Below are 25,294 nucleotides of genomic sequence, written 5' to 3' on the forward strand. Positions count from 1 at the left end.
AGAAGAAATGCGTTTCCTCAAGATTTCTTCTGAGGAAACCTGCTTGTGTACATTTTGCATATTTTGTTTTCAAGAGTTGAAAAAAGATCTAAATTTGGGGTTCCCCACTGTTTAAAATTTGGTGTAACTGCTGATAAAAGAGTTGCCATTTATGGCACTGTCTCGCAGTTCTGCTGAGGAAATCTGCCCATTCGTTCTCCACTCCAGGGACATGCTCAACATGTAAGGAAATGTCAGTAAGCAACCATTCCCAAGTTTGTTGGGCTTGTGCGGACAAGATCTTCCATTCTGGTCCTCCTTGTTTGATGGAATGTGGTATTGTCTGTCCTAACCCAGACTGAGGAAATGCTTATCCTGGGAAGAAATGATCTAAGGCCAAGGAAAACAGCCTTCAACTCCATAAGATTGATGTGCATCTTTGCCTCTTGAGAAGACTATTTTCTGTGAATTTCTAGGTCTTAAAGGTGATCACCCCAACCCTCCATGGAAGCGTCCATTGTGATTATGACATGAGGATGCACTGTTAGGAACGACAGGGCAAAAGAGATATTTTCTATTCTTCCCCACCATGCGATTGCTAGTCTCATAGCTGTGTCTTCGAAAGTTCCCTGGGTTTGAACCCACTGTACATCCAATTGTTTTTGAAAAGGTCTTATCTGCAGACGGCAATTTGGAATTAACAAAATGCAAGAAGATATAATTCCCAACATTGATTTGAATGTCTGAACAGAAGTGAACCTTTTTCCTGATAGGGAAGCTGTTATTGCTTGTATGTGTTTTATTCTTTCCATAGATGTAAAGTTTCATTTACAGAATTGCTCCCTGGAAATCTGAATATATGGATGATGTTAGGAATGACTTTTCTACGTCAAACTTTAGACCTAAAGTTTTGAATAGCTGAAGACAGGCAGTAGATCTTTTTGCTGAGTAGAATGTGAGTCCTTTGATACGCTAGTTGTCCTGGTATGGGAACACCTGTTGACTGTTTCTTCTCAAGAACACCGCCACAGGGGCCATCAATTTTGTGAAGCTTTGGAGCTGATCGCAGCCCAAAAGGAAGCACTTTGAATTGGTAAAGGTACCCTGCCACCTCGAACCTCAAGAACTTTCAATGTTTTACCTGTATGGGGACACGCAAGTATGAATTCAGGTGATCTAATGACATCGTTTAATCAATCGCCCGTATTTAGCACTTGTAAAACCTCCTGTAAAGACTGCATTCTCAAAGGCAGTTTCTTTATGTATTTGTTCAGCAGCATCATATCCATAACTTGTCTCCATTTTCTGGACCTTTTCTTGATGAGGAAGAAGTTGGAGTAGAAGTGTTTGTTGCAATGTATAAGCAGAACTTCCTCTATTGCACCACTAGAAATAAGTGACTGAATTTCCTTGTTTAAAAGGGGTCAGATGATGATGAGCCCTCTTGCGAAGAGGATGACTAGAATGTTTTTGTACAAATTTCAGACTCTAACTATCCATTTGCCTGAAGAGAAGCTCTTCCAATGATTGAAAAAGTTGGAAAGATGTTTTCCTAGATGCTGCTGATCAGAGACTTGGGTGACTAGAGCCTGCAAACTGTCACTGACGTCTGGAGGCACTGTGGGCTTTTCCCCCAGCCAGAGGTCCTCTATGAGCAGACTGTTGCGAATGTGTGGATGCTGAAGTTGCTCTGTACTGCTGTTGTGAAGCATATTGTGGACTATATCCCTGTTGGGAATAAGGCTGACATCTATAAGCTTGTAAAGAAGCCCTGGGCATAAATTGGCCTCTTTCTCTGCCTCCCCAAAATGGCTGGAAACAACGCTGTTGTAGCTTTCCCAGAGAACATGCTGCACCTGTGCCTGTTTTAACAGGTGGAAGGGTATCATCAACATGTTTTCCAATGAGGTTTTGAACATCAAAGGCATATCTAATATTCTGACATGCACTTGTGGACGAAAGGCCATGGTCTTTAGTAAACCTTGCTGGCGTTGGACTGCCGCACCCGCCATCAGCCTGAAAACTGTTGGGGACAGATTCATAGCTGTGTTTATGATTTCAGATGAACCTCTCACACCTTTCTGAAGGATTTCCTTAGCTTTTCTTTTCTTTTACCCTCCGGTAAAAATTCTAGGAAAGCTGACATGTCTAACCACATCTACCTGTCATACTTTCCTAAAATAGCCATTACATTAGATGCCCTGATAGATGTCTCTGCCACTTCTGGGAAACATTTACCAACGTTATCCAGCCTTCGGCTTTCTTTGTTCAGAGGAGCCGTACACAGGCGGAAGGATTCCTGGACCACCTTTGTACTGCTTGCATCATCACAGAATCAGGACATGGATCACCTATCAGACATGTAGGTGAATTTTCTGGCACTTTTTACTTCTTATCTAGTTGAGGAATGACAGAAGCTGGAGTTTTCATAAGCTTTAATCCTCCTTCTAAATGTAATACACAATGTTGACTGATCAAATTGATTTTATAGCTGAATCCTTAAAATAGTAAAGGAAATATTCTGTTCGTTTACTGACAAAGGTAAGCCAAAACACTTAGAAGCCCATGAAGAAGAGCACATGAAAACCTCTTATGTCCTCCTGAGGAGTGTTAGGAGATGATGGTGTAGGTGATGAGACAGGAGTGACATTAATCATCCAACTCCTGACCGGTACCTGATGGATTCTGATGGTTTTCCCCTTCTTCCGGCTGTTCTTCCAAAGAAAATCATCTTGTATATTAATCAGAGGTAAAATTCTCCTTTCCTTTTCTGTTTGTGGGCCCATTGAACTTTCTGAAAGCAATATGGCACCGGGATTGTCAGAACACCGTGGAGTATTGTACCAGAGCATTTGCCTCAGGGAACCTCTCATTCAACATGTGGTGTAAATCCATTGCTAAGGAAATGGAATGGGCACAGAAATTGTGTCTTTATGCAAGTTATGTTGTTCCTCATATGGCTCATCACATGGGAAATGTTCCTGGAAAGAATCATAACAATTAGAGGCAAATTGTTGCCTCTTTTGTAGAAAGAAATATGTTTAAGTGTCTTTTCCAGGTTCGTCATTATCAGTGTCCTGGCATTTGACATTAAGTTTTGTGGGACAATAAACTGGCCTAAATGGTCCCTTATCACCAGAATCTTTCATCTCCAAGAGACGTACATGACGCAGTGGTGACACCTTACTCGGAGATGTCTGAAGAAGGGGGTAAAGCAACTGGAATCCTTTCCTCCGAAATGAATTCTGTCTCCTTCTCTGCCGTCGATGGGCACATCGATGGTGCTGACTACGAGGATAGAGTTATCTTCTTTGTAACCACATGTGGGTGTTATGTTGGTCTTGTCGTTGACATAAAAGTCCCTGTTGACAGCATCGCTGTCGACAACTTCATTGATGAAATGGTCGTCGTCAGTTTCTCAGACAAAGAGGAAGGTGTAATTGGTCCTCGGTGTTACTGGTGCCAAAGTCGTCACTGGTAAGGTGGTTGACATCACCTTCGACGATCCCCCTGTCGACACATCAGCCATTGACTAAATGACCATAAACAACGGATCCATTGACAAACTGATTTTTCGCAATGAGGGCTCCATAAAGGGAGTTAAAAGCATTGATGAAGATGAGGAAGCCTTTTTTTGTCAGAGGAAGGTGGACTAGAAACTCCTTTACTCACAGACTTTTCCATCACAGAATCTTTGCTGCAAGACTATTTTCTTTGAATCTTCATTATAGGAGGTTAAGACCTCATTTTTATGCTTCCTCCCTGGTGACTCTGCCCCTTGTCTCCAGAATGAGTCTTCTTCTTTTGAAGCCATAGCAGTAGCCTGGCTTCACGATCTTTTAACGTTTTTAGCAGAAAAGGTTCTGCAATGCTTACACCCTTTAGGTTTATGGTTAGGATGTAAGCAATAAAGGCATACATTATGAGGTCCTCAAAGAACAATGTTATTTTCCCCACAAGAGTCACAAGGCCTGAAAAGTCTCTTTTTTAGATCCCTTTAACATGCGGTTAGTCAGAATAAGAAGGTGTTGCCTCTGAATTACCTGAAAGGTCCAATACTTTACTTTCAGTTTTAAAGTGCAGCCACAACTATTTTGTAACTCCATTAGCCAATGTTACTTAGATTAAGCGATAAAAACTTCTTAGTTACCATTTACTTTAGATTAATTTATAAAACATAAATGCAAGCACTACATTTGCTACAATAGTAGCAAGCAAGGATTGAGGACCAGAGAATACAATTACTGTACTGGTTAAGCTTCTGCAGTGTCTTTCTCACATCTAAGTACCCAATGCTTTAGCTTTCATAATTTTTTTAAAGAAAAAATCTAAATCAAATGACATGGGCTGTCACATTGACTCATCTGTCCCAGACTAGATCTATGATTTCCATTGAAGCACTTTTCTACAATTTGCCCCCAGGAAGCTTTTGGCATGCAGTATACCATTTATGCAACACAATTTCAAAAAAATCTAACCAGATTTCAATCACTGGTGCAGCACGTCTTCCAAAATAAGAAACTGTACGTAACATCTCTTTAGGGATTTTCCACATATTAATTCAGCCTGGTTTATTGACTGAATCTAAAGGTATCCACAGGGAAAGCTGATGATAATTTAAATGTTTCCGCATATATGAATGAGCCACAACATCCAAATGAACCTTTGATGGCATCCAATTTAAGAACAGACCTCAAGACTTTAGATCTTAATAATGGATAAAGTCTAACCACTGAATGTGGAGGATGGGACAGTTGGTGAGGAATTTGCAGCTAGACAGAGGGCCTGATTTAGATATTGGCCAACAGGTTACAGTGGTGATGGATATCCTGTCTGCCTGGTCAAGACATTGGCGGATGGGTTACTTTGTCAGAACGGTGACGGATAACCCGTCTGACAAAATCTAAATCCCATAGGATTTAATGGGATTTAGATTTCAGCAGACGGGTTATCCGTCACCGTTGTGAAAGAGTAACCCACCCACCAATGTCTTGACCAGGCCAGGAGTCTCAATCAGAAAGAGTTTTACTGAAGGTAAGCAATTTGTCTTCCAATAGAGACTTCTAGCTGCTCATTCCTCGTCTCTTGAATACCAGTACCCATTTGGAGGTGGGTATATTGTATTTAACCCAAAAAGTTCTGCAGGACTGAGCGGGTAAAATGCCCCCAACGGCGAATCTGACTGTTTAAACAATAGTGCTTTGTGAACATTTGGAGGTGCGCTCACATAGTCATGTGGCAAACATCGAGGACAGGGGTTCTGTGTGCTAATGCAGTGGTAGCGACTTTGGCCCTGGTAGAATGAGCATGTAGTCCACCCAAAGGCTGCTTTCAGCCAATGCCTAGCAGATTTAATGTTGCGCCCTATCCAGTGAGAGATGTCTCTCTTTTGCACAGCCCTGCTTTTTTTCGCTCTAAAGAACCCCACAGAGCTGATCATCCACCTAGTGTTCATTGGTGTGATTATATAAAAACTGCCCGTCCTCTTGAGGAGTAAGCAATGAAGTCTCTCCTCCTCCTTTAGATGGGGTGGAGCTAAACTTAGAAAGCCATCAAGTTCTGACCGATGTGGAACAGCACCACAACTTTAGGCAAGACAGATGCCCGTGTCCACAAACCCAATTTGTTTGGTGAGATGGTAGTTCAAGTCGAGCTGACACAAACATCTTGAAGCTCACTTGCACACTGTGCTGTTGTTATGGAGGAGCTGCAAGAAACAGCTGTCTAGTAGCTCAAAAGAAGCGCACATTAGAAATGTGAAGACCAAGTTAAGGTCACACTGTAGCATGACAAAGGGAGAGGGAGGAAACAAATGTTGGAACCCTATCAAATATCACAAAACTGGAGACTTACAGGGGGATGATTTGGCAACCTCAAAAAGGCTGAAAGGTACCCTTTAACTGTGCTCAAAGTAAGGTCTTGCTGGGCTAGGGAAAAACAAACAACAAAGCATCAGATAACTTTGTCTGAAGGGGTCAATCTGCCTCCTACTGCAGCAGGTCACATATTTGCCCCTATGAAAGGCATATACAGTTTTGCTGAGAGATGCCTTGCAGCCAATATGACATCAATCCCTTCCAGGAGGAGGTCAAAGTTGTTCAGCTGTCGCCGCTCAATCACCAAGTATGAAGGTGGAGATTACAAAGGCCTGGGTGCAGAACCCTGCCCAGCTACTGCTGCAACAGATCCTCTTGGCGGGACAGCCTGGTGCTCATGCCCAGGAGTTCTAGAAACCATACTCTCTGTGCCCAGTCCCAGCCTTTAGGATACCTTAGGCCCCATTGATCCTGATCTTCTGGAGAACTAGAGGCAGGAGTGGTATCAGCAGAAAGGCAGTGCGTTAGTCCCCTGTTCCACCCAAGGCAAAACAAGTCTCCACGCAAGAGACACCTTGGAAACTCCAACGGGCAGAAAAGTGCTGACATTGCTTGTTCTTGGCAGCGCATGCAGATTGAGCCAAGGGTCTCCCCATTTGAGGAGGAGACCTTCTGGATGTAACTGCCACTCTCGATTCGCTAGGCACTGATGGTTGAGCTTGTCTGCTCTCAATTACCCTGTCAGGAGGTTCACAACCAGGAAGATGCTGTGGAGGTCCAGCCAATTCTAGAGGCGCAAGGCCTCCTGGCACAGGTTCCTCAACCCCACCACACCCTGTTTGTTGCACCATCATATGGTGGTGTTGTCCATAAGCACTTGTACCAGTCTCCCCTTGTGGATGGATGGAAGGCTTTCAATGCCAAGGGGCCGGCTCTCAGCTCCAGAAAGTTGATATGGAGCCGAGACTCTGCCGGACACCATAGGCTTCTGATCTTCATGTTTCCGAGATGGCCATCCAAACCCAGAAGCAATGCATCAGTCACCACTGTCAGCTCTGGGTGAGGAAGAGAAAGTGGTCTGCTGCTGACCCTATCTCTGTCCAGTAACCACCACTAGATATCTTTTTTAGACTCCTTTGCGATCTGAACGTGGTTAGGGAGGTCCCTTTGCTGTTGGGCCCACTGAGACTCAGATGTTCTCTCCCATGCGCCACCTGGCATGTTTCACCAGCCGAATGCAGGAGGTCATTAATCCCAGCAGTCTCAGAGTGGACCTCATTAAAATCCAGGACAGAGGCCTAAAGATCGGGATCACAGTTTGAATGCCCTGGACTCTTTTCCAGAGGAAAGCATGAAACTAAACTGTGGTGAGAATGGCTCCAATGAATGGGAGCTCCTGGGAAGGAGTGAGTTGTGACTTTGGCACGTTGATGGTGAACCCCAAGGAGGATGATAACTGTCTGACTTCACAGTCAGTTGCCAGAGTAGCGGAAGACTGGCACTCCCATGAACACCTGAGGAGCACTGGTGAGACCAAAAAGGAACACAGTAAACTGAAAATGCTCCTGTCTCACCACAAACCGCATGTTGCACAAATGGGCCAGCAGAAAGGGGATATGGAGATAAGCATTTGGCAGGTTATACGCCACCCTCCTGTCTCAAGTTTAAAGGGTTGACAAGTCCTGGGTCAGTGTGAGCATTTTGAATTTTTCCCTCTGGAGGAAGGCATTGAGAGATCTAAAATTGGACAAAGGCCTCAGTCGTTCTTTAGAACTAGGAAGTAGGGGAAATAGCAGTTACCTCTGCTATTGAGCAACCTATCAATAGCTCCTTTGGCCTAAACTGCTCGCACTTTCAGCTGCAAAAAGAAAAAGATAGCCCTCTGTCAGTCACAGGGTGGGGGTGTTAGAAGATGCAGACAGGAAAGGTAGGGCATAGCAATTATGCACAATTTGTAGGACCCACCTGTCTGATGTTATGGTCTGCCAACTCAGCAAGAATTGACCGATCCTGCCTCCTACCAGGTGGCTGTGCTCCATCAAGGACATGCTAAAGAGGCCTGGCAGGTGGGGGCAGGTGCTATGCTAGGTTTGGATTGGCTGACGGTATGGGGTACGTCTACTGAAGAGAAGGAAGAAACATTAAGCCTGATGCCGCAGGTAAGGTAGGCAGGTAAGACCAGGGAGAGGCCGTAGCCCTGCTCCCCATTAACCACTCGACATCGCAGCCTGCCTTGTCCCCGAACAGGCGAGTCCCATAGAGCGGGATGTACATGAGGGACAAGTGGGTCTCGCCAGAAAAAATGCTAGACTGCAGCCAAGTGTGGCAGTGAGTGGCAGCACTGGTGCCAATTGTTCACCTGATGGAATCGGTGATGTGCAAGCCACAACGAATTGTGAATTTGGCTGCTTCATAACAGTTCTGCATGGCCTGAGCAGGGACCAGTCAGAGATCATCAAGGACACCTGGGAGGATTGGAGCCACAGAGTTCCAAAGGGCTTGAGAATAGCGCACCAGCAAGCAACTGGCATTCACTGACTTGAGCTCCAAGCTAGTGGGTGAGAAAAGGCTCTTTCCAAACGTCTCCAACCGTTTTGACTATCTGGGGGAGTTGTCAGAAATGTTTTTGGATTACTCTTCCTATCAGATGCCTGATCCGTCAAGCTTTAGGTGAGGGGTGCTGAGATAAAAATGCAGGGTCGCCAGGGGCAGGGTGATGGGGTTGTGAAATTTAGCAGTTAAACGGGGGGGATGCAGAGCAAGGTATGGCCCATGCCCCCAACAAAATATCTGCAAGGGCCTATGTAAATGGTAAGATGGGCTCAGTAGATGTCCGCCCCGGAAGAAGAACCCAAGCAAGTATATTGGTCTTCATCTCCAAGGTGGGGAGCTTGAGTTCCAGGACTTTGGTCGCCATATGCATAACCATGGCATAGGAAACACCCTCCCAAGGGGCTGGGCCAGGGGGTGAGAGACGACAGGACTCCGGGGAGGTATCAAGGCCACCAGCATCCAGCAAGCGATTATACCAATTCTCCTTGTGGTAAGGTGGTGATCAACGTATGCAGGTTGGTCAATCTCATCACCCGCACTGCAATTGTTATCCAGATCCATGCTGATCAAGGAATGCAAGGTGCGTATTTGTCGTAGTGGATCCAGATCAAGTGGAGGCAATGGAGACTCAGTGCACAACTTCAATCAAGGTCCAAACAGCACCAAGTCAATGGCAGAAAGGAAAAGTGGGACCTCATACTCCAGCCTCGATGGAGTCGGCATTGGCAGTGATGCCCAGAGACCAACATGGAACACGGCGCAAGAGGTGGAGATGAGAAAGGAGCTGGCAATGGCCTCGTTATGAGCTTGGAGAGTCCACTTGGCGCCGAGGGTGAACCCACCGGCGGAAACCCAGGGTGAGAACCTCTCAGCGACATGAGATGCACAGGCATGCCAGAGGTAGTCAGCAAAGATCTGAAGAGTCAGAGCATGGCTGCGCAGAAGTCTTCCATCTGCTTAGGAATGGCGGACTGCCCCGTAAATTCTAGCTGTGCTGGAACAAGTTGCAGACCAGTTCCAATACTGAACGACCTCTGGGAGCGAGATCGAGACATATAATGCTGTCCCTGCGCCTTCTCTGGGGAAGGGACTGAGCCCCGCTTGGATTTTTTTGTGTCTTTACTTTGACTTACATGAAGATTTGGATGGCAAGGAAGACTGACCCATGGAACGACTGTGGCAAATTCTGGATATCAAAAGGGACTGAACTTTCGACTTGGAGCAGTCTAGTTGATGACTCTCTTACAGTGCTTTGGCGATGTAGAGTTTTGCTTTGTGGTCTTTCTTGTATGGCCTTCAATTTCATCGGCATGCAGTTACTGCAGGCCTCAGAGTTGTGGAACGAACACAGGCAAATTTGGCGAGGATCTGCCACAGGCATTTGTTTGCCACAGTCCTTACAGGTGTTAAAACCTGTCATTTTCAGAAGTAACTTGTCCCTTCCACACTGTAAAACAGGTTTTTGGATGAGAAAAGGATCTCAAAAGACATGAGAGGTAGCTCTGGATCCACATCTGGTGGCACAGAAGGAAAGGAACTGACAGCGCATGGGACTGGTGCCTATGTAGGCTCCCCCCAATGTAATTTACAGAGTGGAACAGTGTCAGTGCAAAGCTGCACAGCATCACCTACTGGTGCACAGGAGTACTGTTGAAATGTTTCCAGATCCAGTCTGATGTCTGGAGAATATTCAAAAGGTGAGTAATCTTTTGCTAGCCAGAAATTCCTACTCTATCATATGGATACTTTGCATTTAAAGTAAAAGGTCCATAACCAAACACATTAGTTAGGTGTAATTTTGCTTGTTAAGATATCAGCTCAGCCCTCCCTTTCCTATGGTCAGGCCACACAGCCACCTCACTCTAAGCCCTGAAAGGTGCATCAGAACAATTTGGCCCAAAGCATGCATTAAATCATTGACAAATGTTAATACTGTGATAACAATACTGCTCCTTTCAGCCATTAGTGTACATAATTCACCATTCAACTTGAAATTTCTAACAATTTCCACTTCAGAAAACAGGAGATCAGTGTTGCTGCATCCACAGTGACATTTTGCAATCAACCATAAGGTGCACATCTCTTCTAGTGCTTTGATTAAGCAATAAGTCATTAAATGAAGCAGCAGATGCATACACTTTTGCTCCTCAATAATTAACTGAATACATCTCTCACAGTGCTGCAAAATGGAAAATGTAATTCTTCAAGTTTTCTTAATGATCTGATGTTATTTAATAAACACATGCATGTTAACTATCTGCACAAGACATGCATTATTTGCATTCATTTCTATCAACATTCTCTCATGTGTATCCTGATTGGAAGTCCCAGCCAACTGTCTCAGACAGTAAGTAATGATTTAGGACTATCCACAACTCCTGTAAAGATAAAACATCAACTTCAGGCAACAAAGAAAATGATCAAATTATCTTGATGTCACCCAAGTATACGTTTTTCCCTCCTCAGTGAAAAAATGATGATAGATCTTATTTACATCGACACGGCTTGAATGCAACATGAAAAAGGCCTAGAAGAGGACTTACTCTTGTCAATTACAGTTGGGAAATCTATCATCGTGGGAGAATAAAAGGAGATCCCTCTAGATTTTTCACCACAATGAAAATTTAGGGAGTAACGAGGACCGTAAAAATGTCACTTTCATCCTACATAAAATAAAGAGAGATGGCACATTAAGAAAGTTTGCAACGGCCTGCTTATCTTTCTCAGGTGCCACATTCTTTGCCACCAGAGTGAAGTTTATTGTGGTGCTTTTTCATGTTGTTTGCAATCAACATGTGTGCTTCGACCAGCATATTTAATCTATTCACTTCAGAATAAAACTCATAAAAATAGAATCTTTACAAGCCAGCCCCACTGAATTCTTATCAGAGTAATTGTTCTGAAGGGTTCCAGCACTGAAGGCTAATACTTAGAATTGGCCACAACCATTACACATGTATATTCTTTGATAATTCCACGGATTCTCCACCCTCTCCAGCAAGTTTCCAGGTACTGTTCTCATTCTTGCTAATATGAGCACATGTAAGCAAGATTTTATTCACTTGCATCCTATGCACAGACTTATCAACACTTATTTAGTTAAACCTTTATCCATAACTCTGTTATTCAGAAGGTCATGCAAGGTAGGTTGTTATCCCAATCCTTATGGAAAAACATCTGACTTAAATTAGAGACACATATATGTCTGCATCCTCCCACTCACAACAACTGTTCTGGAACAGCTGTATGTCCACTGATGTTGACTAAAAGTGGATGCTGCACATCGCCGAACATCCTTCAAACCATGCTCAGTTTTACAGGAACTAAAGTTCATTGTGCTCAATATAAGTTGTCTATTTTGAAACCTATCACTGCTTCTGCTTGATCAGTTTTTAATAACTGACCAGATATTCCAAGGAGAAAATTGTGAACTTTAGGCGATTTAAGTTTTGGCCAATTGCTGAGATATATAACTATACTAGAGGGGTGTCCTTTGTAGAGATAGCCTTTGCTAAATCCTTGACCCAAAGAAAAGGCATATGTATTAATATACACCCCAATATGTGGTAATCTTTGCTCTTTTTTAACCCATAACCTACTTCTTGTCTGCGATGCGAACACTCCTTATTTTTTTAACTTATGGGAAACGCTCTAACAAATGCATATAAATTACTTTCTTACAAAATTCAATATTTTGTAATATACATGTTTGAACGCAACATCATCTTAATGCTCCATGCCTTTCATTCTGCAAGATTTCATATATGGGGTACGCTGCAAGGTCTAGAAGATTATCATAGTAATCAAATATAATCTACTCAACAGACAGGGGACTTGGATAGAAAGGTAGACTATAAGAGTCTAGGTCTAGCAAAAAGGGTAAATCCAACTTACTTTCATTAAATTTGAATCGATTCAGAAGTAAAGAGGCCCTCCACTTTTTCAAAATTGACTTTTAAAATTTAATCTTTATTAAAATTTTCTAGTGTTATCAAAACCCAAGTCCCTGGGTTTTGATCACAATTAGTGTATCATCTACAGAGTAATGTTGTATCCCTTGTTGACTAAGGTAACATTCTCAGCCTCTTTTTTTCTCTCAACCATTAGGCAAACAGTTACATTATTAACACAAACGTGAGAGGGGCAGGGACCATACCAGACTCATATCCTTCATAATATTAATAGTAACCCGACGGCCTGGATTGCCATCATGTTATGTTCACATAAAAGCCAAATCTGTGAAGAGTGAGCACAATCAAATCTCAGTCCAACATGCTTTCAGTGTTAAGAGAGAAACCATTTGCCTGGATTTCTTTTAGTTTATTTTGGCTTGATGGACCAACTTACAACCTTATGGATATTGTTACATGTCAATCTACCCTAAGTATATCATGCCAGGTCAACACATACTAATGTGGGGAAAGTTTTGGTCACCTTGCAGTGCCAGGATCTCTGTAAATATTTTTTCATCCAGGTTAAGCTATGATTTTGGGTGTTTTTTGCGAGATGGATGAAAAAAAGATGCAGCACATGAGAATGGTAGGTGGTAGACGTTCATTGGATCAAGAAACGGGAACACAAAATGAGAGCAGACCTTTCCCCAAATGCCGTACATCTAAATGGGTAAGCCTGTAAAAACCTCTACAGCCTAAACTATATTACAGTGGTATATAGGAAAAGAAGCTCCAGTGGGATAGATTCATCAACAAAGCGAGAGAAAAGCTCAATTATTATTAGTGAAAAGAAGACAAATTTAAGCTAGTTACTTAACATTTTTTCATACATAGACATGTTAATGTTTTATGATTGACCAGGACATTTCTACTATGCAGAGTGAGCAAGTACCATAGGCAAGAAGATGAAACATTAATTTTCAACTCAACTTTTGTAGAAAAGGGTACAAATAAAATACATGCTTTTTTACAAACACACGGTATCCGGAGCTTCTTTTCCCATGTACCGCTTCCCCCACAAGCCTTCAATATCCTTTGAACCCTCAAGCCAACATTCCACACACAATCACTCAATCAGCATTCTACACTTGCGCGGTCAGCATTCTTGTCCTCTTCCCTCTTCGCCTCACCCCGATGGTTCATCACACTAGCGCCATGATCTGGCAGTATGTTACACAATTAATATTGCTTAGCCTGATTTAAAAAGGGGAATCTGCATTTCTTTCATACACATTCTAATCAATAAACACTGCAATCGAGATTATAGAGTAATGCTTCAACATACCGCACCAAGAGCTGGCATTCCTCATGCAGAAGTATTCTCTGGCACCTGATGTAAGAACCAACACTTTTGATGTCACAAAGTACCACCTTGTTCTTGGGCTCTCCAGCCATGGCATTTGAAGATTTTACCTCATCAAGCCATTTAAAGAAATTGCACTGATTTCCTTTGGGGGCATCACAGGTAAAGAAAAATCGACCCTAGAAAGAGAAAACCAGAAAAGTTATGAGAGAAGGTCTATTAGATGATATGCTACCAATGGTACTTTGCATAAAATTGTCATCACCACAAAGCATTTCAGCAAAGGGCTTTCAAATATTTATCTTATAATATAAAAAATGAAATGTCTACGATTAAAATACAGTATGAGCAACCTGGTCAGAAATAGAACAGTTCAAAGACATGAAATAAACTAGGCGTTTCTGGTACCTCTCCTAATATTTATCAACTTTTTACAGCAGGTTTAGAGCATTAATTTGTTCTTGCTTCTCAACTAAATAGATAGTTTGCTATCAATGAAACTGTGTACGCACTTCCCAACCTAAGTGCAGCAAACTGTTAATGACCTCTAACAAAGGTTCTTCTGTGTTATGTCCCATAAATTCACATGCTTGGCACAATAAATTCACTGCATGGTTAGTGATTGCTTTAACACTTGAGTTGCCACACAGAGTAATTAGAAACTAAGGGCTAAATGTACTAACATTGGATTTGCACAAAGTGGTTGCAAAATTGGGCACCAACTTTAGGCAAATTCAATTAGATTTTGCGATTGACCTATGTTTTATTACGTTGGTTCGCAAAATCTCCATTAGGAGTCAGTTGCAATCAGTCATACTTCATGAATGTTAATGAGGTAGGTTGCAAATTTCGAATCAATTAGATCGGTTGCCATCACAGAGATGGTGGCCTGTTGAGGTCCACAGACCACCAAGTCTGTGATCACATTTCAATAAACTATTTTCTCTGATTGCAGCCTGTTTTTCTCAAAGAAAAAAGTTATTTTTTGGATAAGTTGTTTGACAGCTGGCAGTGGCCTCACAGACCCACATTCAGAAGAGGACCCTGTCCTATTTAAAAATCGGTTACCATCTCCTTGGAAGAGTCAGTAACTTTTCAATCGTTTACAACCAAAATTGCAGTCGCAAATCATTGATAACAGAAGCACAAGATATTGGAGCACACAAGAGCATATACAATTATAAATTCATTCAACACAAAAGTCTGTGGTTGTCAGTATTCCTTCGAAGTTTAAAAATTCAGTACACCCAGGTACATAAAAACATTCATACATAAAGAAGCCAGCACGTTCTCGCTGGGTGGACTTTGTCAAGGCTATAATGTAATCATAATAATGCTTTTATGAACACTGCACTTCTAACAAAGTAATAGCTAAACAGACACAGATTCTTCGGTTATTTCGAAACAGGCAACTTTATAGGAGACATCATGCAAAACAATGTGATTGTGTATGTGCACAATGACAAAATAGGAATGCTGATTTATTTTGAACCTACAAATTACCTTCACCCGTGACCGAGAAAGAAGAATAAAAATGTTTAAGTAGGGTTTGCCCAAATGCATTCTCCAAAACATGCCTGACTAAAAAGGTCCAGAGAGCTACACTTGTATAAGGCTAATATTGAAAAAAAAAACAAGAGAGGTGTAAATCATGTCAAATTGTGCAGAGAAATTAGGTGGGTATAAATAAAAATGTTTGATCACCTGAGATTCTTTTCAACTTCCTTTAGATTAACATTGAATATACGTTTCCATCTAGAAGTCTAGGAAAATCAGTAGAATAACTATGTACATTATAAATACCATAAAATGTTTTGCAAACAGACAAAGCACAATCCTCGACGACCTTTCCATCAGAATCAAGTGTTGTGATAAGAGCTACTTCTAACCACTATTATCAGGCACAAAGATGCATACAACAGGGTCAAAAGAAGACACTTAGGCCCTCATTACAACCATGGCGGTCAAAGAACGCCAGGGCTGTTTTGGAGTTTGTACCGCCAACAGGCTGGCAGTACAAATTGGGCATTACGACCGCGGCGGAAGCGCTGCGGTCGCACTGCCGGGACCGGCAGTTTCCCAACACTTTTGTCCCGGCAGTTGTAATCCCCCAGGGCACCGCTGCATGCAGCGCTGCCCAGGGATTTACGAGACCCCCTCCCGCCAGCCTTTTCATGGCGGTATGAACCGCCATGAAAAGGCTGGCGGAAAGGGGCCCCCTGCCACGGCCCCATGGAGCAAAAAGCGCGACGGGTGCAACTGCACCCGTCGAACAGTCGCAACACCGCCGGCTCCATTTGGAGCCAGCTCCCGTGTTGCAGCCGAGATCCCCGCTGGGCCGGCGGGCGTAAACCAGATTTCAAAATAGACCCCGCTGGAGTGCGGCCGCATTGACGGCCGCCCGGCGGTTTCAACTAAGCGGGCGGCAATGTTGAAATGAGGGCCTTAATTTCGATAAAAAATAAAATAGTTAACTTAAGGGACTTTGTTATGAAAGATATAGATGTTATTTGTAGATTCTAGATCTTTGAAATATCCCCAGCATCGGTGCTGGGGCTCGGATAGCTTTGCAAGCCGCACCAGGGTGCACACAGATTTCAAGACACGCCACTGTGGAAGTGACACCACTGAAGTGCACTACAGTCGCTCTGCATCTGCTCATGGTGTTTCTTTCATGCTGTGTGCCTACACTTGTAAAAGGAACATTCCAAAGAAAGCGTGAGGTGATGTGGTGGGCTTGAAGAATCTGAAAAGGGGATCCGGTATTCACGGGTATCTTATTACCCTAATTGATATTTCTATATATCAGTTTCTTCATCATGCCTAAAAGCACTAAATATTAAAAACATAATTTTGAAGGTTCACAGAAGCTATTAAATTGTGCCTGAAAATGTTCCGGACACAGGTACATCTAAATAGCCTCTGCCCCATAATTAGGAACTAAGCAGTAGTACTTAGTGAACGTATACAATGCGGAGCAGAGTTTCACCCTGTGGTTATCTAGAAACAGCTCTGAAATCTAAAGAGCGAGGTTCGAGTGCCACATTTGGACTCCCCACAATGTGTCCCACCAGCCAACATGTAATGATGCTGGTCCCTGTCTCCCCCTCTAAATTTAATAGAATAAGGGGCTTCTCATTTAATAGAAAAAGGTTCTTTTCAAAACAAACTCTCAGCTGTGGAGTACAAATTTCAGAAGCAGAAGAGCAGACCGAGATGAAATTCAGCTAATAATACTAGGGAAAGAAGAGTATTTTAACAATTATAATAATATATATCAAATAGACTATGTATGGTAAGTCAGCTGACAGTGGAATGAGGTCAATATCACTTCTAGTTAAAAGTATGGCCACTGGGAAACCTGAATAAATAGCTCTGCTTTGTTAGCAATAGAAGCCCTATAAACTTGACGTTATGCAGATCTGTAACGTACTCCTGGGAGGGTAACCTAGCATTGAGCAGGTGAGAATCTAGCCAAACCTCAGGACTAGTGGAACTGGTTGAAAAGCCAGGTCTTCAACTTCTTGCATAATTCAAGAAGTGAGGAGGAAGGAGTGTAGTGGGGGTCGTTTCGTACTTTAAGGGTGACGTAGGAGAAACTTGACCGCTGAATCTGGGTTTTCCATATACATGGGATTAGTGCAAGTATAAGTCCAGGTGAGTGGATAAGTTTAGAAGTTCAGTGAAAGTAGATTGTTGAGGAGTGCTGGACCAGTGTTAAGCAGTGCCTTGAAAGTGCAGGTAATGAGTCTGATTTGTGCTTGTTTGTGTATGGGGTGCCAGTGGAGCTCCTGAAGATGTGGTTTGATGTGAGAGTGGTATGGGAAGTTGAGAGCAAGTCTGGCCGCAGAATTCAAAATGGTTTGCAGCCTTCCGGTGAGATTTTTTGTCGATCCCAGCATAAAAGGTTTTCCCGTAGTCCTGCCTGCTTGTGACCTAGGTGTGGGTGACAGTTTTCCGGGAGCATCTTCAGGGTATGGAAGCATGAGGCAGTGACAAGGTTGACTTGAGCAGTCATGTTGAGTTTGCTGTTGATGACGATCACAAGGTCTGGATGTGAATGGTGATGTCAGTCCTAGGTCTGTTGGCTACCAGGTGGAGCATGAAAGTGAAGTGCTATTCCTGATGATTAAGATTTTGGTCTTCTCTGTGTTAATCTTTTGTTAGCTGGTTTTTATATAGTGGGCTATTTCAACGAAGCAGGCATTGAACCTGATCCAGATACTGAGCATCGTGTCCATGAGAGAGAGAATGAGTTGTGTGTTGTCAGAGTAGGAGACAATGTTGATGTCATGATAGCGAAATTATGCTGGCTAGAGTGATCATGTATGTGTTGAGGAGAGCTGGGCTTAGGGATGATCCTGGCAGAGTTCTGCAGATGAGGTCAAGGGCATCCAAGATGTATGGTGCCAAACAGACTGACAGGGCCCTTCCAGTCAGAAAGGGGCAGATTCACTGGAGTGCGTGTTCATGGATCCAATGCCGTGTAGGCGCTGGATGGGGTGGGAGACCTTGTCAATTGCTGCAGAGAGGTCCAGGTGAAGAGGGATGGCGTGTCTTCTCTGTCGAGTGATGTGAATGCCTTCTGTGACAGAGATGAGGGCTGTTTCATGCTGTGGTTGGTGTTGAGGAGGTCTTTCAGGTATTAGGTGAGGTGAAATCCATCTCTAACATCTTGGCCATGAATGATAGCAGGGAGATTAGTCTGTAGTTGTTGAGCGTGGAAGGGTCTGTGAAGGTTTTTTTTCAGCAATGGGAAGACAGGTGCATGTTTCCAAGTTTATGGGAAGGTCGCAGAAGCGTTGGAGGCATTCAGAATGGGTGTGAGCACTGCGCTGATTGGTTGCTGTCCTCTGGAGTAGGCATGTGTAGGAAAGTACCATCTTGCATGGCATGTTACCCCCATATTTCACTGTATATATGTTGTTTTAGTGTATGTGTCACTGGGACCCTGCCAGCCAGGGCCCCAGTGCTCATAAGTGTGCCCTGTATGTGTTCCCTGTGTAATGACTAACTGTCTCACTGAGGCTCTGCTAACCAGAACCTCAGTGGTTATGCTCTCTCTGCTTTCTAAATTGTCACTAACAGGCTAGTGACCAATTTCACCAATTCACATTGGCATACTGGAACACCCTTATAATTCCCTAGTATATGGTACTGAGGTACCCAGGGTATTGGGGTTCCAGGAGATCCCTATGGGCTGCAGCATTTCTTTTGCCACCCATAGGGAGATCTGACAATTCTTACAAAGGCCTGCCAGTGCAGCCTGAGTGAAATAACATCCACGTTATTTCACAGCCATTTACCACTGCACTTAAGTAACTTATAAGTCACCTATTTGTCTAACCTTCACCTGGTGAAGGTTGGGTGCAAAGTTACTTAGTGTGTGGGCACCCTGGCACTAGCCAAGGTGCCCCCACATCGTTCAGGGCAAATTCCCCAGACTTTGCGAGTGCGGGGACACCATTACACGCGTGCACTGTACATAGGGCTCTACCTATGTACAGCGTCACAATGGTAACTCTGAACATGGCCATGTAATATGTCAAGGATCATGGAATTGTCCCCCCAATGCCATTCTGGCATTGGGGGGACAATTCCATGATCCCCCGGGTATCTAGCACAGAACCCGGGTACTGCCAAACTGCCTTTCCCGGGGTTTCACTGCAGCTGCTGCTGCTGCCAACCCCTCAGACAGGTTTCTGCCCTCCTGTGGTCCAGCCAGACCTGGCCCAGGAAGGCAGAACAAAGGACTTCCTCAGAGAGAGGGTGTTACACCCTCTCCCTTTGGAAATAGGTGTCAGGGCTGGGGAGGAGTAGCCTCCCCCAGACTCTGGAAATGCTTTGATGGGCACAGATGGTGCCCATCTCTGCATAAGCCAGTGTACACTGATTCAGGGATCCCCCAGCACTGCTCTGGTGCGAAACTGGACAAAGGAAAGGGGAGTGACCACTCCCCTGACCTGCACCTCCCAGGGGAGGTGCCCAGAGCTCCTCCAGAGTGCCCCAGACCTCTGCCATCTTGGATTCAGAGGTGTGCTGGCACACTGGACTGCTCTGAGTGGCCAGGGCCAGCAGGTGATGTCAGAGACTCCTTCTGATAGGCTCTTACCTGTGTTACTGGCCTATCCTCCTTCCTAGGTAGCCAAACAACCTTGTATCGCTTCATCCTGCCAGCTTTCTCGCCTGTTTCCTGGTGGTGCATGCTCTGGGGGTAGCCTGCCTCCTTCTTCCAAGTTTATGGGAAGGTCGCAGAAGCGTTGGAGGCATTCAGAATGGGTGTGAGCACTGCGCTGATTGGTTGCTGTCCTCTGGAGTAGGCATGTGTAGGAAAGTACCATCTTGCATGGCATGTTACCCCCATATTTCACTGTATATATGTTGTTTTAGTATATGTGTCACTGGGACCCTGCCAGCCAGGGCCCCAGTGCTCATAAGTGTGCCCTGTATGTGTTCCCTGTGTGATGACTAACTGTCTCACTGAGGCTCTGCTAACCAGAACCTCAGTGGTTATGCTCTCTCTGCTTTCTAAATTGTCACTAACAGGCTAGTGACCAATTTCACCAATTCACATTGGCATACTGGAACACCCTTATAATTCCCTAGTATATGGTACTGAGGTACCCAGGGTAGTGGGGTTCCAGGAGATCCCTATGGGCTGCAGCATTTATTTTGCCACCCATAGGGAGATCTGACAATTCTTACACAGGCCTGCCAGTGCAGCCTGAGTGAAATAACGTCCACATTATTTCACAGCCATTTACCACTGCACTTAACTAACTTATAATTCACCTATATGTCTAACCTTCACCTGGTGAAGGTTGGGTGCAAAGTTACTTAGTGTGTGGGCACCCTGGCACTAGCCAAGGTGCCCCCACATCGTTCAGGGCAAATTCCCCGGACTTTGTGAGTGCGGGGACACCATTACACACGTGCACTGTACATAGGTCTCTACCTACGTACAGCGTCACAATGGTAACTCCGAACATGGCCATGTAATATGTCTAGGATCATGGAATTCTGGCATTGGGGGGGGGGAAATTACATGATCCCCCGGGTCTCTAGCACAGAACCCGGGTACTGCCAAACTGCCTTTCCCGGGGTTTCAGTGCAGCTGCTGCTGCTGCCAACCCCTCAGACAGGTTTCTGCCCTCCTGGGGTCCAGCCAGGCCTGGCCCAGGAAGGCAGAACAAAGGACTTCCTCAGAGAGGGTGTTACACCCTCTCCCTTTGGAAATAGGTGTCAGGGCTGGGGAGGAGTAGCCTCCCCCAGCATCTGGAAATGCTTTGATGGGCACAGATGGTGCCCATCTCTGCATAAGCCAGTCTACACCGGTTCAGGGATCCCCAGCACTGCTCTGGCGTGAAACTGGACAAAGGAAAGGGGAGTGACCACTCCCCTGACCTGCACCTCCCAGGGGAGGTGCCCAGAGCTCCTCCAGCGTGCCCCAGACCTCTGCCATCTTGGATTCAGAGGTGTGCTGGCACACTGGACTGCTCTGAGTGCCCAGGGCCAGCAGGTGACGTCAGAGACTCCTTCCGTTAGGCTCTTACCTGTGTTACTAGCCTATCCTCCTTCCTAGGTAGCCAAACCTCCTTTTCTGGCTATTTAGGGTCTCTGCTTTGGGGAATTCTTCAGATACCGAATGCACGAGCTCACCAGAGTTCCTCTGCACTTCTCTCTTCACCTTCTGCCAAAGGATCGACCGCTGACTGCTCAGGACGCCTGCAAAACCGCAACAAAGTAGCCAAGACGACTACTGCAACCTTGTATTGCTTCGTCCTGCCGGCTTTCTCGCCTGTTTCCTCGTGGTGCATGCTCTGGGGGTAGCCTGCCTCCTTCTTGCACCAGGAGCTCTGAAGAAATAAGTCGACGGAATCTTCCCCCTGCAACAGCAGGCAACAAAAGACTGCATCACCGGTCCTCTGGGTCCCCTCTCAGCACGAGGAGCGTGGTCCCTGGAACTCAACAACTCTGTCCAAGTGACTCCCACAGTCCAGTGACTCTTCAGTCCAAGTTTGGTGGAGGTAAGTCCTTGCCTCCCCACACTAGACTCGTTGCTGGGTACCGCGTGATTTGCAGCTGCTCCGGCTCCTGTGCACTCTTCCAGGATTTCCTTCGTGCACAGCCAAGCCTGGGTCCCCGACACTCTAACCTGCAGTGCACAACCTTCTGAGTTGTACTCTGGCGTCGTGGGACTCCCTTTTCTGACTTCGGGTGGACTCCGGTTCACTCCTCTTCCGAGTGCCTGTTCCGGTACTTCTGCGGGTGCTGCCTGCTTGTGTGAGGGCTCCCTGACTTGCTGGGCGCCCCCTCTGTCTCCTCATCCAAGTGGCGACATCCTGGTCCCTCCTGGGCAACAGCAGCATCCAAAAACCCTAACCGCGACCCTTGCAGTTAGCAAGGCTTGTTTGCAGTCTTTCTGCGTGGGAACACCTCTGCAAGCTTCTTCACGACGTGGGACATCCACCCTCCAAAGGGGAAGTTCCTAGTCCTCTTCGTTCTTGCAGAAACCACAGCTTCTACCATCCGGTGGCAGCTTCTTTGCACCCTCAGCTGGCATTTCCTGGGCATCTGCCCTCTCTCGACATTGTTGCGACTCTTGGACTTGGTCCCCGTGTTTCACAGGTACTCAGGTCCGGAAATCCACTGTTGTTGCATTGCTGGTGTTGGTCTTCTTTGCAGAATCCCCCTATCACGACTTCTGTGCTCTCTGGGGGTTATAGGTGCACTTTACACCTACTTTTCAGGGTCTTGGGGTGGGCTATTTTTCTAACCTTCACTGTTTTCTTACAGTCCCAGCGACCCTCTACAAGCTCACATAGGTTTGGGGTCCAGTCGTGTTTCGCATTCCACTTTTGGAGTACATGGTTTGTGTTGCCCCTATACCTATGTGCTCCTATTGCAATCTACTGTAACTTTACATTGCTTGCATTACTTCCTTTGGCTATTACTGAATATATTTGGTATTGTGTACATATATCTTGTGTATATTTGGCATCCTCATACTGAGGGTACTCACTGAGATACTTTTGGCATATTGTCATAAAAATAAAGTACCTTTATTTTTAGTATATCTGTGTATTGTGTTTTCTTGTGATATTGTGCATATGACACCTGTGGTATAGTAGGAGCTTTGCATGTCTCCTAGTTCAGCCTAAGCTGCTCTGCTATAGCTACCTTCTATCAGCCTGAGCTGCTAGAAACACCTCTTCCACACTAATAAAGGATAACTCGACCTGGTACAGAGTGTAAGTACCCCTTGATACCCACTACAAGCCAGGCCAGCCTCCTACAGCATGGTAGAGGCAGAGGACATGGGGGGGGGGAGGGGGGGGGGGGGGTCCGTGAGTGGATGGATGTCAAGGTGGAAATGATTTCCTCTGGGGTAATGATGAGCCATATGTTTATCATTGGTTCTTTGGATAAGATCGGGAGGCATTTAGTGAGGTCTGTTGGGGCTGGTTGCAGGATAAATTTGCTGTAATTGGCGGTGATTTCGTTGTTGAAGTACTGAGAGACATTGTTTCAGAGGTCATGCGGGGGTGACAGAGTTGAAGGCAGCTGATGGGTGAAATCCTTCACCCTGGTGAAGATTTATTTTGTTATGTTGGTGCTGGCATTGATGCAGTCCGCCTGAGCAGCAGGTTTGCTGGTTTGGATCATTTGGTGCTAGTGTCTCAGGGCGGATTTGAATGTGCTCCTTTCTGTCCTGGGTCATTCTACATTTGAGTTCCAATTGTTTGCAGTGGTGTTTCATCAGTCTGGGTGTATCAAAATATGGCCCAAAAGGAGTGCAGCAATGCAGTTAAGTCCCTTTACTCGTTGGATGCAGATCAGGATTCAAAAGTCTTCGATCAGTGCTTTTGAGTTGTGGTAGGCTTAGTCTTTCAGATGTAAGCTCGGTCTCCGAGTAGGATGTAATTGCAACATAGTCCTGAAAGAATCTAATTTCCTTCTGGGTAATTTCCTTTAACAAAAACAATGTCAGTCATTTGTCAGGAACTGGTCAACTTCTCAATATGAAAACATTTGGTTCTCCTTCTTCTGATGAAGATCTTACTCAAAACTCAGTACAACTGCTCTGTTTTTCTGTTCCATCATCTGCCCAGCTGCTGAAAGCCCGTTTAGTGTGTCCCATAACCTTAGCTCAACACTTTATTTGCTTGTTTGGAACATCATCACACCCCTTTTTCAATAAAGTAATAAATAGCCCCACCAGAATATTACACTCCTTTCTATTCCTGAAAGGATAGATCCAATAAATAGCTCACAAGAAAGAGACAGATACAAGTGGTAATGACTCATATGATGAACAAAGGACACTATACCAGTGGACTTCCAGATAGCCCTCTATCCATTAAGAAACACATCACAAAAAACATGCATATGATGGGGAAGAAATCCTCATCTATCAGTAGAGTGGCATCACTTGGCCACCAGTAAACATCCTAGCTAAGCAGGTATGAGACAATATCATTCACTCATACGTGGAACTGGTTCACTAGGAGGGGCTACTACTGCAAGTCTCTACCCTTCAGCCCTCCTCCTGGGCATAGAGCCACATCCTGATACAGGTTGGTGTGCCCCACAAATTGAAGACATTGGACTAAAAGTGAGTTATACATCCTATTTTTTCCAATAATTTAAATGTAGAAGTTATTCTCTCTCCTTGTCAACATCACTGCAACTACATTTTATTAGGATTTTGTTAACGATATGCAGGGATTGATTGGTAAGAATGTTTTATGGGGTGCTCTCTCTTTATTAATTATAATGTGCAACAAATCATATAATTTGTAATGTCTTGCACATTACTCCACATTTAGAAAAAAAAGAGAAGAATGCATGAATCCTATTCAAAAACTTATTTTGTCAGGCCAGGTGCTTCTTATTCAAAGTGAGCCTCCTGATTAAATTTACTGCCTCTTTGACCCTCCTTACAAGTTAGCCGGAGCATTATTTCTGGACTGTCCTGAGTGACCTGTTTTTTTGGATTTCTGGATAGGAAGAGGGAACAGAGCTCTGCTCATTCACTTTCCTAACCCCTGCAACAACACGGGGGAATATCTAACACTACTCTCAACCACATTAGAGTGTGTTGCTCACCCATACCTGTCCTTTGATCGGCCATGACCCACTCTAATTTAATGCCGACTTAAAGTAGGTGATAACCTGTGAGAAAGGATTAGCTAATCCCTGGACTGCAAGATTAGTCCACATAATAGGGGCTAAAACTGGACTTTGGGGAGGTGGGGAGGCAAAGATACAGGCCACAACAGGTAACTGTGGTCTGGTAACTCCTACTGTAAATGCCAGCCAACGTGCTCTAGAATGTGTGTCTTTACAAAGCATACAATTACCACACATGATAAGCATATGTAAAGTAAGCATAACATAAGTTATTATTTTGGATGGGAGAGTACCCCTTCTAATCCCTATCATATTTTACATTTATCACTACCCACCCCATAACCCTAAAGTTACACTTATCTTCCTTTATTACTACCCACCCCTAAACTCTAAAAGACTAAAATTACTCTAACCTAAATTTACCGCTACCTCTATCTAATCCCTTTTTCTTTAAATAGCATACCCAATCCAAATCTCTCCATGTTTTAAATTTACGGCTACCCACCATTAAACACAAAAGTGACCCCTTACGTCCCTTTACCTCTACCCACACACAC

The 25,294-nt window shown here is 44.5% G+C and overlaps 1 protein-coding gene across 1 annotated transcript in view; it reads right to left on the bottom strand.

Annotated features, from left to right (window-relative positions):
- ZGRF1 (zinc finger GRF-type containing 1) overlaps positions 1-25,294 on the bottom strand; it is a 554,924-nt gene that overhangs the window by 284,333 nt on the left and 245,297 nt on the right. The window contains exon 14 of the mRNA XM_069241594.1: positions 13,587-13,783. Within this exon, the coding sequence (XP_069097695.1) occupies positions 13,587-13,783 (197 nt within the window). The remainder of the gene's footprint in view (positions 1-13,586; positions 13,784-25,294) is intronic.

Source organism: Pleurodeles waltl, chromosome 1_2, assembly GCF_031143425.1.
Source record: "Pleurodeles waltl isolate 20211129_DDA chromosome 1_2, aPleWal1.hap1.20221129, whole genome shotgun sequence".
Classification (NCBI taxonomy): domain Eukaryota; kingdom Metazoa; phylum Chordata; class Amphibia; order Caudata; family Salamandridae; genus Pleurodeles; species Pleurodeles waltl.